This window comes from Lithobates pipiens, unplaced genomic scaffold, assembly GCF_037356315.1.
Source record: "Lithobates pipiens isolate NorthernLeopardFrog02 unplaced genomic scaffold, aLitPip1_a1.2 Scaffold_8, whole genome shotgun sequence".
NCBI classification, from domain to species: domain Eukaryota; kingdom Metazoa; phylum Chordata; class Amphibia; order Anura; family Ranidae; genus Lithobates; species Lithobates pipiens.
Window position 1 is genome coordinate 500,456,652 of NW_027507903.1, and position 17,823 is coordinate 500,474,474.

The window sequence follows — 17,823 nt, forward strand, 5'->3', positions numbered from 1 at the left end:
AAACCTGGTCAAGAACTACAGGTAACGTATGATCTCTGTAACTGCAAACAAAGGTTTCTGTACCAAATATTAATTTCTGTTTTTCTGATGTATCACATACATTTGTCATGCAATAAAAAGCAAATTAACTACTTAAAAATCATACAATCTGATTTTCTGGATTTTTGTTTTAAATTCCGTCTCTCACAGTTGAAGAGTACATATGATAAAAATTACAGACCTCTATATGCTTTGTAAGTAGGGAAACCTGCAAAATGGGCAGTGTATCAAATACTTGTTCTCCCCACTGTACCATCTGAGGTCCAGCACGCCAGTGCTTTCTTCAGATTTGACAGCTCACTGGCTTTTGTGCCACTCTGGGGCTTGATGACATATGACTGTGGGGATTCTCCTACTCTAGAAGATTTTATTTGAAATATAAATCAGATATTGTTTTCATTGTAAAATAAACCTATTACTTATTTAACACACCCTATGCATTGTTTCTTATCTTGCTTTGCATCGGCTGGATTGCTCCAGATAAAATAGAATCTTAATTAGTCATGATATTACAAAACAGTTTGTATAGCAAAAATATAATTCAATTAGAATAAAAAAATAGTAGTGTTGTTTTCCTGTAAAATGTTGTAAACCTCAAAGACTTGGCTTCATGCTTGTACTTTCACTATTCTGTTTATGAATTTATCAAGCATGAAAACACTGAAAATTAAGGTGTTTTCCACCTTCTTTCCGCACTTACTGAGCAATACCTAGTGCTGCATGCGACTTGTGACTCAATCATTTCCCTTTGAATTCCTTCTTTAGAATACCATTAATATCAAAACCTAAAAAATGCCATAAATAAAGTGCACTGGCCATTGCCAGTCAATATGATAGACAGGGACATTTCCAGAGACAAATCTTCCCAATCTGAGAAAATTAGCAACTGTTTATTGAAAATCAATAGAAGTAATCTGTAAATGGGATGCAATTCCCCATCTCTGCATGTAGATTTACAGCTACAACTACTAAAAGCACAATTTTTTTAAAATTTGTTTTCACAGTAAAAGACATAATCTGACCACAGTGATCTACATAGTTGGCAACATTTTTAAGGGCACCAGTCATGATTTGTTATATGCATTATACTATATATAAAGCAGACTTTGAAATCGGTCATAAACACATCACAATATACAGAACAGGATCATTTTTCAATAAAGTTCCCCCTTATATCATTAAACAGTTGCTCTAAGCCCTTGTACACACGGTCGGAGATTCCGACAGAATGTGGTCTGTATCGGACTGTTTCCGTTGGAATATCCGACGGACCAAGTTTTCCAACTTGCCGGTAAAATTTTATGACAAAATGCTCCTATCGGACATACTCCGATCATGTGTAGCCTACTCCGAAGGACAAAGTGCCACGCATGCTCAGATCAAATTCCTAGACCAAAGCTATTGGCTACTAGCCTGAACGTAGTCCCGTCTAACGAAATAACATCATCACGTTATGTACAATCGGATTTTGTGACAACTTAGTCCGACCGTGTGTATGCAACATCACTTCCGGACCTCTTCCGGAATTACTCCAACGGATTTGGTAGTCGGAATCTCCGACCGTGTGTACAAGGGCTAACAGAGTTGGGCTTCTAGATTTGGAAAAGCATGTGACTTTTATGTGAAAGCCTGAGAGCCACTCACAATGACAAAACACTATAAAGGAGAGGCAGTGACATCACTGACTCAGGTAAGTTCCTACACTGCAGCTTACCCAGGGTGGACACCTGCAGCGGGCATGTGGTGACAAACTATGGATGGGTGAGCATAATTTTCTGGGAGGGTGGACTGTATGTCCTGAATTAGTAAAATGACAGTGTCTCTTCAAGGCCAAATATTTCTGATGTAGAAGCCATTTAGTGCTTTTCTTTAAAATAGTTTCCAGACAGACTTCTGTCAAAGCAATGTAACTAGGTTCATCGTTAAAACCCATTGTTTCTAGTTTCCATAGGCACTTCCCAGTAAAAGTGATACTATTATGTTTCTTGAATTGGCCTCTATCATTGATATGAATTTTAAGAGTTCTTTGGAAAGGCCTGTCTCTGCAAACAGTGCTGAATATGATGGAATAAGCCTTAGGCAGTCATTACTTTCGAGACTTCATGGAGAATCTACATATGATTTTGTCTATAATGCATTACCAATGAATGACAGAGTGAGCAAAAGCGAGAAAAAAAAAATTGAGCCACCACCATGCCATCAAACCTCACACTGGGCTGAAATATTAGTGTTATTATAAACACTGCAAGAAGGAGAAGTCATTCTCAAAAAGTAATCAGATACTCAACGCCACCTTCAGAATTTTTCGGCCACCCATACAAGCTCAACCTCAGAGTCTAAGGACCCACCAACAAAGCAATACCTGCTCCCATGAATCTAAGTTTTAGTATTTCCATAATTTTGGTACACTAGATCGATAAGAAAATGCTTTTGTACAGCCTATTATACCCTTTTATTTTTGTTTTGGATAGTACTGTATAGAGAATGGATAAAATGCCTATTGTATTTTTTTGCAGAATTAAGCATAGTAAATGTAATATCTTTGCTAAATCAATTTTGTAAATTAACTTGTAATTATGTGTCTAAAAAGACTGTTTAATGACCTTACTCACTTTATTATTCTTTGTATTTTTTTCCAAAAACTTATTGATAATAGAGCAAGAAAACCATGCAAGAATATAATCTGCTAGTCTTCTCCTCATCACAGCCTAATGACAGAGAGGTGGGCAGTCAGAGGTGTTTGATTGCTCAGTTCTCGGTCTAGAGCTGTCAGGGGACCATGATTTTTTTTCATGAATCTCATACTTCTATTTACATTTTATTTATTAAGCATAACATTTTATTTCTTAAGCATAACCTCCCATTTATTATTTGTAGTATATAAAATATATAGCATTGGCTATTACTAATTTACAAAGGTTAGAGAGGATTTTTATCAATATTATTCCTCTCCTAGCTTTCAAAAATTAATATTTCTAACATGCTATCTTTGCTTATATTTGTCACAGGTTCTTAAAAGGAATATATATAAATTCATCTATATCACTACAATTAGGTAGATTTCTAGGGCTCATTGAGATGGATGCTGAGACCTGTCCTCAGTGTGGAGCTGCATTTTCCTGGGCGGTCATCCACCTCGGAGCTGCTTGCAGGCAGCCCATAGAATTGAACACAGCAGCTGCACAGATACAGTTGCATGTCAAAATTTGACATACGGGCAGGAGCGGATGCACAGATCCGAAAGCAGACACTGGCTGAAAAATATCTACACTTCAGGGGCAGGAGTACAGTAATAGCTGGATTTACAATATTCCCTACTGGAGTTTCTAAGCTATACCAGATAATATCCTTTAGGCAAAGTCTGGAATTTTTGTCTTTTATGATGAAATCAAGTTTTTCCCTCATCTGTCCCACTCCTGAACCCCCTTCTCATCCCTCCCACCACTGTACCTCCTGCACATCTACCCCACCACTGTACCCCCTTGCTCTTCTGTCCCACCACTGTAATCTCGCTGCTCATCTGCTCCATCAATGTACCCCCTTTGTCATCTGCCCCACCACTGTACATCCATGCACATCTGCTCCACCAATGTATCCCCATGCTCTTCTGTCTCACTACTGAATCTCCTTCTCATCTGTCCTAACACTGAATCCATCTGCTCATCTACCCCACCAATGTACCTTCTGCACATCTGTCTCACCTTTGTACTCCATTGCTCTTCTGCCCCATCGCTGTTCCCCCTGCTCATCTGTGGATGCACAATGATGAGCTAAGGTCATTTTCTGAAAGCAGTGGGCCTGTCCGCAGGATCATAAGTTGGGCCCCCCAACTGAGAAAAAGTGCTCTGCGTCACAGAAAAAGTTGGGTGTGATTTTCATTGCGCTGAATACTGGCTGTGGCTTAAAGAGACACAGAGAGCAGGGGTTCAGTAGTAAGTGATGCAAAGGTTCAGGAATAATTTCAAGAAAGTTCCCACCAGTGCTGGCGGTTGCCTACCCCTGCCCTAAATACTGAGTATGTCCCCAGCATTTCCTTACTTTATTCAGTCTAACTTAAAAATAGGGGATCCTCTGCTGTCGTAATGAAGGCTCCAGGCACAGAGCCCACCAATATGTTAAGAAAAATACGGTACTGATATTTTGCGAATGTGTACCAACCATACTCCCTTATGGGCAATGTCATCTATCTCAGGGAAGACTTCTTATATTCTGATTATTGGTCACATCTGTTGGCTCATACCACATATCTGTATGCAGCTGGAATACCAAACCCATGATGCAACATGGAGAGGCCCAGTGAATGTGGTGGTAAATGTATGTAGGTGTCTAATTGGGTCACATAGCTCATAAAAGGACAGCTGTCCAGATTCATAATCCAGATATATTCTGAATCTGTGAGTAGAGATATCATTGGGCAATTGGATGTCCTTGTTGTCATGCCTTACTAAAAACTGATCGTAATATTTGTCCAAACACCAGGACTTGTCATTATCACCAATCCGTGACTGAAACCCTTCCCTGTCTACATGGGGATAACACATCCCTACTCTACACCACACTGATTTCCTGACATCCACTTCCCAGTAACATTTCCCAGAAGAAAAACTGTTGCTACTTAAAACTTGGGGACGGGTTTGATGATTCCCTGGTCTTTCTGGGCCCCTCTGATGTATACCTGACCAAGATGCAATTTTCCTGTCATCTGATATAAGAAGACTATTAGCGGTGTCTGCATCTAGTAAGATATCTGCAGGATCCTCTAGATAGAAGCATACATTTACTCCTCCTATTATATCACATAAACCTGTGTGCAATGTGTGGGAGATCAAAGTCACATCCAGATCCCCTCCATCATTAAGAGGCTTATCGTGTCTCTCGTTGTCCTCATTACCTTCCTCCTCAATATCACACAAGTCCCTTCTGTCTGATTCCTGTAAGAGAGTCAGTGGATCGGTCATTTTACACAACTCTTCAATGCTAATAAGCTTTCTGGACAGCTCATCCTTCTTTTTTTCCAGTTGCTGGATCATATCCAAGATGGACAAGGAAAGTTGTTCTTTCTGCCTGGAGATCTCACTCAAAACCCTCCTCTCAAGGTCCTCCTGTTGCCTCCTGATGTCTCTGAACAGGGTCATAACTCTCTCTGATACTTCATCTGCCCTTTGTTTTGATGTTCTTCTATATTCCTGCAGACTTTTGACTTTTTTCTCAGTCTCATTTTTAGCCATGATTAGCTTCTGAAGAACATTTGTTAGAGACTTTTTCTTTATCCCTGAGGCCTCATCTAGTGTCCTCGATGGGTGTCCCTGATGTTCTCCGTCCAGCCTGCAGGTCGCACAGATGCAGGAAGCATCTTCTATACAGTAATATTTAAGCAGTTCCTTATGAACAGAGCATTTCTTGGTTTGTAGTGATGCGGTGGGTTCAGTTATGATGTGCTCTGGTGACATATTGTGGGCTTTCAGATGTTTATCACATAGAGAAGCTTCACAGAGGAGACATGATTTAACAGCAGGTACAGGAAACTGAATACAATATGTACAAACAATATCAGGCTCCTCTTGATCATCCTGGTAAGGTAGGAAATGCGCTGCTACATTACGTAGATTTACATTCCTTATCAGGGCAGGTCGCTCCATATACCTTGCTCTGCATTCTGGACACGAATAAACACCGGTTCCTTCTTGTGTATCCAGCACAGAATCCATACAGACCCGGCAGAAGTTGTGGCCACATCTCAGTGTTACGGGATCCATATAAATGTTCAGGCAGATGGAACAATGAAGGTCCTCTCTTAGATCAGCAGACGCCATAGCTAAACGGCAGAAGCAAAAAGTGAAAGTAAAAGTTCTTGTACAACTTGTTTATGCACAAGGTGGGAACTTTTATGACGTTTACTTCATACTCATAACATTTTCCTTATGCAAACTCTTAAAGAGACCCTGTCTCCAACTTAAAAAAAAAAATGCAGGAAAAAATCTGAGAAATATTGAGTATTTTAAATGTTTACTTGCAGCATTTGCCTTTCAAAAGCATTATTTTATTGACTTACAATATGCTTTTGTACTTTTTAGCCCATTTGATTTTTTTTTTTAGTAAGAGTCTATCCACTTACTGGCTGGGCCGCATGCAGGACAGAAAGCTGCAGCCATCAGAAGAGCTATAGCTGGCCAGAAATTTTCCTTTTTTTATCCCATTCAGCTAGCAGGCAGAATGAAAACAAAAGGATTAGATTCCTCCATCCAAACAATTGAGGTGGATCAAGGAATCCTCCCTGTTTAGAATTGACAGTGCCAGAATACACAGATCGAGATCAAGAACATTTTTCCAAAAAGTCAGTTCAACAGAAGTTGATGGCTAGATCTACTTCTGCCAAGCTGGAGTGACCACACATGTGTAGGCAGGTGCCTAAATTGCACAGTACAGATAGAAGGGATCCAAACGGCTATACTTGGAAAAAATCATCAGTCATAAGTAAGCAATCATTCAGCGTAAAACACGTCAACTCTTTGCCATTGTACACACGGTCGGACATTCCGACAACCAAATCCGTCTGATTTTGTCCAACGGATTTTGTCCGACGGATTTTGCCTGAAACTGTTGCATACACACAGTCGGACAAAGTTGTCAGAAAATCCGATCGTACTTAATGTGATGACGTTATTTCGTTAGGACGGGACTACGTTCAGGCTAGTAGCCAATAGCTTTGGTCTAGGAATTTGATCTGAGCATGCGTGGCACTTTGTCCGATCAGAATTCTCTACACATGATCGGACAAAGTCCGATCAGATCATGTTGTCGGAAAATTTTATAGCCCAGCTGGAAAACTTGGTCCGTCGGATATTCAGACGGAAACAGTCCGATGGAGCCCACACACTGTCGGATTATCCGACAACACGGTCCTATCGGACCTTGTCCATCGGAATGTCCGACCGTGTGTACAAGGGCTTTCTCTGTCCCTACAGTGCTTTTCCTGCTATTGTTTGGCATTTTTATACTATATTTATATAAAGATGGATGATTTTTTTGGAGTGTAGACATTTGGATCCCTTCTATCCCTAATGCGCATAGCTAGATGAGCTGAAATGGCACCCGTTCATATAGTGGGTATAGATGATTGTAGCAGAGGACCCACCTGGAGCATCAGCACATTTTCCCAGATGCCTAAATTGTTCTTTTGTATGTTTTGTACTACCTCACTCATGCCAATGCCTTATGTTAATTACAATACTGATTAAGTTAATCTGCTCAATGTAAGTGTATTTAGTTAGTGCCACCGGAGTAGGAAGGGTCAACTGTGCTGCCCACTTTCCTGGGTGTTCATGGTGCTGCGTTCTGCTGGTGGCCTATAAATACAAAAGGAAGTTGGCCTGGGAGGGAGTTGCTTCATGTATAGGAACCAGAGAGGAGATTGTGCTGTGATGTAATAGAATTTTGTCTTTCATCTCCCCTTTCTGAGAACCTGGTCAAGCTTGGTTCCCAGGTCATGGACTTTCTACATTTGGAGGTATGAGCTGCTATGGGGATAACAGAAGGCACCAGAAGTTAGAGCGTCTGAATGTTAAGCAATGTTGATTAGAACTGCTATATAACGTGAAGTTGTAATGGATGAAGTACCATCAGTAAGGACAAGTTTGTTCTTTACAAGTTTTGCCTGGTCTGAAGTTATTCAAGAATGCTAAAAAAGGGTGCATGTGTGGCGTATCAAATAAAAGGGTCACCTCAGGGGACAAGACAGCATAAGGAAAAGATGCATTACCTGAGTCTTATAAAGCTATCAAGTTAACCCATGGAGGATTGTGGTGCCATTGCAGGAGGCTGCAGTACTTAGTGCAATACGGCACCCAGTCAGTCAGGAAGCTGAGGTGACTTATCGTAGATGATGGAGGTCCCTGGTAGCAAACAAGTCTGTGCACTTGGGTTCCTCTCCTATCAGTACCCCAATTTGAGTCCAATTGTGGTATGGGATGTCCTCCAGTCTTGGAGTGAAGGAAGATAAAGCGAGGCCTCGGGCTATAAAGCACAGACTCCCCAAAGCTTCCATCTCTCCCCATCCTCCCATGTACCTACTTACACATGGGTTGAACTTTGCTCAGTGCTTGCTGAACTGGCTGAATTTTTATACATCTATGGCCATCTTAAAGTGATTGTAAAGTCTCATTTTTTTCCTATAAAAATAACAAACATGGTATACTTACCTGCTCTGTGTAGTGGTTTTGCACAGAGCAGCCTGGATCATTCTCTTCTTCTTTCCCCCACAGCAAGCAGCCCGCCCCCTCTCTCTCCTGATTGGCTGCTGCTGTCAATCAAAGTCAGCTAGCCAATCAGGAAGAAGAATCTGAGACGGCTGAGACACTTGTGGACATCGCTGGACAGAAAGGGACCTCAGGTAAGTATTAGGGGGCCGAGGGGGGCTGCTGCACAGAGAATGAATTAACCACTTGCCGCCCACTGCATGCCGATATATATGTCGGCACAATGGCAGCAGTGGGCAAATGGACGTAACTGTACATTCCCTTTAAGAGGCAGGGATAGCAGGCGTGTGCACCGCGTACAGCGTGACCATGCCAGCGGGACCTGCGGACTCGGGGAAGTAGAACGGGGAAGTAAACAAGGCGTTTCCCCATTCTGCCTTGTGTCATGACAGAGATCACTGCAGCCTGTCATTGGGAGCACTGATCGCTGTCATGTGAGTTGTAGCCCATCCACCCCACAGTTAGAATAACTCCCTAGGACACACTTAACCCCTTCATCCCCCCCTAGTGGTTAACCCCTTCCCTGCCAGTGTCATTTACACAGTGATCAGTGCATTGTTATAGCACTGATCACTGCAGGGCCGGTGCAAGGATTTTTGACACCCTAGGCGAAACCTAAATTTGCCGCCCCCCCCCCGGCTCTGCCCATGTCTCCACCTCCTTTGCCAGCTTAAATGGTTTAATTTAATCCTCTAACTGCTACATCTGCAAGACAGCTCATTCATTTGAAAAACAACAGAATTACTAGCAGGATCACCAGGTGAATATAAAAGAGAAAACCTAAAAACAAAATTAATGCAGCCACCCATCTAACAACTGGTAAGCTGCAGTATAATATTGTGCTTTGCTTTAATACCACTTTAACTGGATAAAGTTAATCAAGTAATTCTGTTATACATCAATGTATAGGCAGATGATGGGAAGGAAGGAGTTAAAACAGGAGATAAACAGACTGAAGTAAAGCTACTTCCTGTGCTGACAAGGGGAGAGAGAGAGAGGGTGGTCAGAGAGGAGGCTGAGAGAGAGAGAGAGAGAGAGAGAGAGAGAGAGAGAGAGAGGGGGGAGTCAGGGGAGAGAGAGAGATGCAGGAGATAGAGGGGGGTCAGGGAGAGAGAGAGAACAAGGGGGGTCAGGGAGAGAGAGAGAACGAGGGGGGTCAGGGAGAGAGAGAGAACGAGGGGGGTCAGGGAGAGAGAGAGAACGAGGGGGGTCAGGGAGAGAGAGAGAGAACGAGGGGGGTCAGGGAGAGAGAGAGAGAACGAGGGGGGTCAGGGAGAGAGAGAGAGAACGAGGGGGGTCAGGGAGAGAGAGAGAGGGGGTCAGGGAGAGAGAGAAGGGGGGAGTCAGGGGAGAGAGAGAGAGATGCAGGAGAGAGAGGGGGGGTCAGGGAGAGAGAGGGGGGGTCAGGGAGAGAGAGGGGGGGTCGGGGCGAGAGAGGTTTGGGTCGGGGAGAGAACGAGGGGGGTCGGGGAGAGAACGAGGGGGTCAGGGAGAGAGAGAGAGGGGAGTCAGGGAGAGAGAGAGATGCAGGAGATAGAGGGGGGTCAGGGAGAGAGAGGGGGGTCGGGGAGAGAACGAGGGGGGGTCGGGGAGAGAGGGAGAGAGGTCAGGGAGATAGAAAGGGGGTCAGAGAGGGGGGGTTCAGAGAGAGAGAGGGGGGGTCAGGGAGAGAGAGAGAGGGGGGTCAGGGAGAGAGAGATAGGGGGGTCAGGGAGAGAGAGGGGGTTAGGGAGAGAGAGGGGGGGAGTCAGGGGGGAGAGAGAGGGGGGGGAGTCAGGGGGGAGAGAGAGAGATGCAGGAGATAGAGGGGGGGTCAGGGAGAGAACGAGGGGGGGGTTGGGGAGAGAACGAGGGGGGGGTCGGGGAGAGAATGAGGGGGGTCAGGGAGAGAGGTCAGGGAGATAGAAAGGGGCTCAGAGAGGGGGGTTCAGAGAGAGAGAGGGGGGGTCAGGGAGAGAGAGAGAGAGGGGGTCAGGGAGAGAGAGAGAGGGGAGTCAGGGAGAGAGAGAGATGCAGGAGATAGAGGGGGGTCAGGGAGAGAGAGGGGGGTCAGGGAGAGAACGAGGGGGGGTCGGGGAGAGAGAGGGGGGTCGGGGAGAGAGGGAGAGAGGTCAGGGAGATAGAAAGGGGGTCAGAGAGGGGGGTTCAGAGAGAGAGAGAGAGAGGGGGATCAGGGAGAGAGAGAAGGGGGGAGTCAGGGGAGAGAGAGAGAGATGCAGGAGATAGAGGGGGGTCAGGGAGAGAGAGGGGGGGTCAGGGAGAGAGAGGGGGGTCGGGGAGAGAGGGAGAGAGGTCAGGGAGATAGAAAGGGGGTCAGAGAGGGGGGTTCAGAGAGAGAGAGAGAGAGGGGGATCAGGGAGAGAGAGAAGGGGGGAGTCAGGGGAGAGAGAGAGAGATGCAGGAGATAGAGGGGGGTCAGGGAGAGAGAGGGGGGGACAGGGAGAGAGAGGGGGGTCGGGGAGAGAACGAGGGGGGTCGGGGAGAGAACGAGGGGGGTCGGAGAGAGAACGAGGGGCGTCGGAGAGAACGAGGGGGGTCGGAGAGAGAGAGGGGGGTCGGAGAGAGAGAGGGGGGTCGGAGAGAGGGAGAGAGGTCAGGGAGATAGAAAGGGGGTCAGAGAGGGGGGGGTTCAGAGAGAGAGAGAGAGAGAGGGGGGTCAGGGAGAGAGAGAGGGGCCAGGGAGAGAGAGAGGGGGGGTCAGGGGGGGAGAGAGAGAGGGAGAAAGAAAGGGGGGTCAGGGAGGGAGAGAGAAAGGGGGGTCAGGGAGGGAGAGAGAAAGGGGGGTCAGGGAGGGAGAGGGGGGAGAGAGAGGGAGAGGGGGGTCAGGGAGAGAGAGAGAAGGGAGTGGGGTCTGCTCAGTGAAAGTGCTCACTCACTTGGAATGGTCTCACTGGCAGTTTTTCAGTCGGTTGCTTGTTTGTAATCTTCCCGCCCACCTCCCCTTCACAGACGGAGGACACAGGAGGGACGAGGCATGAGAGAAGTGTAAAGTTACTCAGGGCAGACATGCTGGACATGGATTGGACGGAGCACACAGGAGGGGCGGGACTCAGGAGAAGTGACTGTGTAGCTGAGTGATGTGACATCATGATGTCCGAGCGGAGAGGGGGGAATGATTGATGTACACACATCAGAGCGGAGAGCGGCGCGCCCTACGGGGAGGGGGGGGCAGGGTGTTTGTTGAACGCATGATGTCAGAGCGGAGAGCGGAGAGCCGCGCGGGGGGGGGGGCGGGGTGGTGCTGCTGCTGCTTGACATGTCAGAGCGGCTGGCTGGTGGATACTTGCAAGCTCTGTAGACAGTGTGGGAGTAGAATAACCAGCGGCCGGGCGCCCTAGGTGGCAGTGCGCCCTAGGCGGTTGCCTAGTCCGCCTAGTGGTAGCGCCGGCCCTGGATCACTGTATAAATGACAATGGTCCCAAAATAGTGTCAAACATGTCCGATGTGTCCGCCATAATGTCACAGTCCCAATAAAAATCCCAGATCACTGCCTTTACTAATAAAAACTTAATAATAATAAAAATGCCATAAAACTATCCCCTGTTTTGTAAACGCTATAACTTTTGCGCAAACCAATCAATATACGCTTATTGTGATTTTTTTCCCCAAAAATATGTAGAAGAATACGTATCAGCCTAAACTGAGGAAAAACATAGTTTTTGTATATATTTTTGGGGGATATTTATTATAGCAAAAAGTAAAAAATAATGCATTTTTTTCAAAATTATTGCTCTTTTTGTGTTTATAGCGCCAAAAATAAAAAGTGCAGGGGTGATCAAATACCACCAAAAGAACGCTCTATTTGTGGGGAAAAAAGGGCGTAAATTTTGTTTGGAAGCCACATCGCACGACCGTGCAATTTTCAGTTAAAGCAACGCAGTGCCGAATCGCAAAAAGTGCTCTGGTCAGGAAGGGGGTAAATTCCTCCGGGGCTGAAGTGGTTAAGCAGTTACAGAATTTTTTTTTTTTTTGTACTTTTGAGATAAATGAATAATGAATGAAGGAGAAAAGTAAGTATAGGTGAAATCCAAAAGCTTTCTATGCAGCATAGTTATAGCACAGGAACCTATGATGGAATTCTGAGGACTTTCCCATACAATAAACAATAAGATTTGAAATCATAGTTTCATGAAGAAAAAAAACCCTGATCAGTCATAACTTTATGACCACCGACTTAAGCAGGTCCAGTTTTGCTTCCAAAACATCCCTGACCCATGGAGGCATGGACTCCGGTAGACCTCTGAAGGGATTCTGTGGTATGTGGCACCAAGCCTTAAGTAACTGAGCCTTAAGTCCTGCAAGTTGTGAAATGGGGCCTCCATGTATCAGGCTTGTTTTTCCAGCACACTGGATTGAGATCTGGAGGCCAAGTCAACACCTCAAACTCATTGCTGTGTTCCTCAAACCATTCTTCAACCTTTTTTGCAGTGTAGCAGGGCTCATTATCCTGCTGAAAGAGGCCATTGCCATCAGAGTATACCATTTCTATGAAAGGGTATACTTAGTCAGCAATAATGTTTAGTGTCAGGGAATGTCTGAACAAATTATTCGGTCAGCTATATTGAACATTTAAACGATCGCTGAGCAACAGTGTCTCCAATGCAAGATAGTTTATTAAAATGAATTAAGCTGACTTATTGAATTATAAGTATGTTATTCACTGGTCTTGAGGGAGGATTTACAGACAGAGCTCTATCACAGCTATGCTGTCATGTTGGCCGGAGGAAATTATTTATTTATTTTTATTTGTAAGTTGGTGAAGGCTGGGTTTTAGTTCCTGTCAGATTTACATTTCTGTCTGTCCTTTCTGTAAATTTGTCTGATTAAACCGTTGTCAGCAGGACAGGAAGTGAGAGAAAATCTTTTAATGGAGGCCTGATTAGCAGGAAAAACCTGACAGGAATTTTGATCCTACTTCACACTCCAAAAGTTTTTGCAAGGCATACACTTTAAATAAGCAAAGATTTTTGTAAGCTCTAAATAAGTCCCTTAGGCTTCCCCTGTCAGCTTGGCAGGAACACAGGAATGCTTCTCTTTGTAAAAAAAAGACCTTCAAAAGGAATCAGAGATCAAACCCTCCTGTACCAAGCAGGTGCTTACAGTTTTTGGAAGGTTGATGGTGGCTATTCGAGGAAGAAAGATGGGCGAGTCTCAAAAGTTTTAACAACATCGAAAAACAACAAAAAATGACTTCACGTAATAGAAACATTGCTGGCAAAAGGTGGAGCAGCTGCCTAGGATAGGATTGGCTCTTATTGAGTGACATTCAGTTATGAGCAAAACAACGATACAAAAACTTTAAAGCACATCTCAAAATTATAGTGAAACATTGCTGGGAATGAGGATTGAAGCTTAGCTCTTTCATGAAACAGAATGATGTAAAAATTATTTTTGCTCTTTTGAGAATCTTGCTATATCAATTCAACTTTATGCCACTTTCCTGTCATTTTACTTTTGAAGAGTTAGGAAAAGTTTTTTAGTTGTTGTTCTGTGTTATTGTATTATGCACACTCCATGCTGTTTGCCTTCCAGGATAATGTAAAATCAAATGCTCCTGTTTTTTTTTTTTTTTTTTTAGCCATCCAATGGCTCTATTCCTTTACAGTAGGGGAAAAGGATAAAATGGGTATAATATTGGTGCTTTTTAGGTCTGAAGATAATTTCCCATTCACTACAGTGGTTTGCCGTGGCCCCAATTTTGTACTTTGGATGGTGGAACCAGTTTAACACCCGCCATCTCATGTTTAAGGGCAGCTATCTAATATCATCATTCCATAATTCACCCACAATGAGTGAACTTGATAGTGATAATTTCCACCAATTTTTGCTGAAAAAAGGGAGATTACAGCTACATTGGAGTCAATGTGGAAGGTGAAATTAAAGTGTTTTTTTGGGGTTGCAATGGTTACAAATGCTTCCTGAGCATTACATAAACTAGGCCATGTTATGTATAACTAACTTAATTAATGTTTCTATAATATGAATCCATTAATGACCAAGTAACAATAAGCCTAGAATTGCCAAGCACTCCCATATACTCCCTCCAACATTATTTAATGACGACTTACAAAAAGTTTTTGCATGTCCATCTGCAGGTGTTTTACCCCCCCCCCATCCTCCTCTCTGGGTCCCAGAACGTGGCCCCCTGCAAGCTCAGTGGACTATGCACCCACCCAGAGGACGTGGGGGGGGGGGGGACATGCGGCAGCAATGGGATCACTGGACAGCTACAATCCTGCAATGCTGGTTTGTGCGATATATCCTCATGTCTTCATCCACCCATTGGTAACTATACCTCTATATGTATGAAGATATAATTTTACTCAATTTGAAATGCTATACCTATATGTATTCTTTATATTGTCCAAAGTCTTTAATTAGATATTTTGACATTTTCCTAGAATATAAATCCCCCTGAAGAGACCGGAAATCGCAAGGGTCGAAATGCATCGGGGTTTTTCATGTGGATACATATGTTACAAATACAATTGGCAAACCATGCTTGTACATAGAGTGATTTTTTGCTATGAGTGATGGTGTGAAGGGCAGGAGAGACATTGGGGTCTATTAGACCCCTAATGTTTCCATAAAGAGTACCTGTCACTTGTCTAATGCTATCACATAGGGGTTTATTAACCCCTTCTGATAGCAATCAAGTAGGAATAAATATAAAAAAAGAAAAAAGTAAAAAAAAAAAAAGAAAAGATAATTAAATATATTAAAATAAAAATAAAAATAGCTGAAAACCCCGTAGCCCCACACACCTGCGCGAAAGCAAACGTGAGCCCAGGGTGTGCGCGCGCATGAAAACCACGGTCGCACTAAACCTGTGACTTATTGCCGTGAACGTCAGAGCTACTAGCTAACTTTAAACCGATAATCTATAAAGGCTTTAAAAGCATCACTTTTGGGGATTTTTGGGCACCATCATTTTTGGCAATATTGTGAGCGCACGCAATTTTAAGACATGGAATGTTTGGTATCTATTTAATCAATGCTACCTCCTCTTTTATATTTTAACCAAAAATTTGTATTATATGGTGTGGTTTTTACACTAAAATTCGTTTTATTATATTTTTTCCTGAAAATTTGCTTTTTATTCTACAGGGCTGCTTTCAGAAAATACATAATGTTCTGGAGGTTTAATTAAAAGAGAAATGTGTTTCTTTTTTTATATTTTTTCATTCATGCTGTACCTACCTAGGTGGATGCAGCATCGGTCCAATCCCCCTCTACCAGTCCCCCTCTACACTGAGAATCGAGTGATCAAACACCGCTGATCGCTCGGTTCTCACAGCTCCCTGAGCAGAGAGCTGGTCACTGTCAGGCCGCGTACACACGCGGGGACTGTTCGGCCAACTTTGTCCGCTGAACAGTGTTTCGGCGGACAGTCCGCCCGTGTGTGGGCTTTCAGCGGACAGTTTCAGCGAACAGTCCGCTGAACAAGGTTTTTCGGAAATTCCGAAAAACTGTCCGCTGAAACTTTGTTTCAGCGAACAGTCCCCTCGTGTGTAGGCTTGTTCGTCAAACTAAGTTCCGCGCATGCTCAGAAAGGATTTACACGCCGAAAGTTATAATGCAGTGTATAGGACGTCCTATTTTTCGTCCCGTCGTACGTGCCGTTCACGTCATCGCGCACGGTTTCAGCAAACTGTTCGTTCGTCGTGTGTGGCCATGTCCGTCCATGCTAATTTTGAGCGGACTGTTTGCTGAAACTGTTTGACGGACAAAGTTGGGCGAACAGTCCCCGCGTGTGTACGCGGCCTTAGTCACAGCTCTCTGCTCTGTCCCTCCACGCTCACTGGAGCACTGGACTGTGGAGGGGTGGGGACAGCCAAACAAAATTTTTACATGTATGTGAAAAATAAAAACAATTTCTCTGAAGCCGAACTGGTTAAAGACAGTTTTGTTGAAATCACTCCGTTTATCCTTATTCATGAATCCCCACAGGCAAATCGCTGGTGAAACTGACCTGAATCATCTGGCCAGCCAGTGTAACCTCTGGGTTATGCATAAGGAAACACTTCTCTGGTTCTCTCATGGTGAAATCTCATCCAAGAGACCTAGGTAAATGTACACAGATGCTCTCTAAAATTTCAAGCACTTTGAATCGTGCTTCAAACGGTCAGCGGTATTAATCAGCTGGCGTGTCTGATACGTTGGCCCGGCTAATTTTAGCAATGTTCCTTCTTGGACGCACATACTGTACTGGGAATCCGGCCCATGTTCAGCATCCCTGGGAGATATCGCTGGAAATCTTGCGGCGTGCATCATTAGGATGTATGTACGGCTGTAATGAAAGCGCTGGCCCAGCTCCAATGTGCACGGGGGCGCGTCCTGCCGCTGCATGGTAATTTGTGCTTAAAGGGAGATCTCGCACAGTAAATAATTACCTTCAGTATGGAGAGTTTCATCTGCTAGGTTTTTTCTTTTGGCAAAATTGTCATCCTCAGATGATTATTTATATTATTGCAAAATTAGATCCTTCAGCTGCAGCCATTTTGAGTTGGGCATGATGTATTTTTAAGGGTAGAGCAGCCAAATTATAAAATTAAGCTTTCAAAGACATAAGTGGGGGGGGGGGGGGGGCAACCCTACCTGCCTCAGTGTAAGGACATATGGATAAAATATGTAAAATGTATGTAAAATAAATATCAGAGCCCTGTAGGTGTCTATATGCATCTTAAAGTAACATTAAACCTTTGTTTAAAAACAAGCAAGCATAGTATACTTACCTGCTCTGCGCAATGGTTTTGCACAGAGTAGCCCTGCGCCTCGTTTTCTGGGGTCCTCCACTGGCGCTCCAGGCCCTCCTCTTTGGCGAGTGCCCCTATGCAAAGCCACTTTGCATTGGGGCACCAATTCAGGCTCTCTCCTGAGCCATCTTATCTGCGCCTATTGACACAGAGTGGGCAATTTGGCCCAACCCCCTGTTTCCTCTTCACAAAATTTGATTTACAGCAGCGGGAGCCAATGGCTCTCGCTGCTATCAATCTGCCCACTGAGGAAGGACACAGTGGTGAGATTGGATTGGGCTCAGGTAAGAATATGTGGGGGTGGGGGGGGGGGGCTAATGGAATACTGCAGCACAGAAGACGTTTTACCTAAGAGCCGGTTCACACAGCGGGCGATGCGAGGCGACACGACTCGCCTCGCCTCGCTCTCGCAAGTCGCCCCCGTTCTGTACAATGGAACCGTTCTGAGAGGAGCGACTCGAGTCGCTCCGACTCAGAAAAAAGGTTCCTGTACTACTTTTGGGCGACCTCGGGGCGACTTGCATTGACTTCTATACAGAAGTCATTTGCAAGTCGCCGCTGAGGCCGCTGCAGGTCGCGGCGAGGCAAGTCGGAGTCGCCTCGCCTCGCCTGCAGTGTGAACCGGCCCTTAAAGTGGTTGTAAACTCTCTCAAGTACCCAGTGAAGTGAACGGCCTCAGATGATACACAAAGATTAAACAAACATTCCTCCATGCATTTTACTTGTTTATCTGCAGTGTTCTCTTTTGTGCATCGTTTCAAGAGTGCTGATCA

General features: G+C 44.5%; 1 protein-coding gene across 1 annotated transcript; it reads right to left on the reverse strand.

Annotated features, from left to right (window-relative positions):
* Positions 1-910: 910 nt before the first annotated feature.
* On the reverse strand, positions 911-5,881 carry LOC143960527 (E3 ubiquitin/ISG15 ligase TRIM25-like). Its single transcript, XM_077469215.1, has one exon. The coding sequence runs from the start codon at positions 5,850-5,852 to the stop codon at positions 4,260-4,262; it is 1,593 nt and encodes a 530-aa protein (XP_077325341.1). The 5' UTR covers positions 5,853-5,881; the 3' UTR covers positions 911-4,259.
* Between the last annotated feature and the right edge of the window lie 11,942 nt (positions 5,882-17,823).

What these genes read in the sequence shown, in the direction of transcription:
- LOC143960527 (XM_077469215.1), bottom strand. Translation starts at nt 5,852, where the DNA reads ATGGCGTCTGCTGATCTAAGAGAGGACCTTCATTGTTCCATCTGCCTG.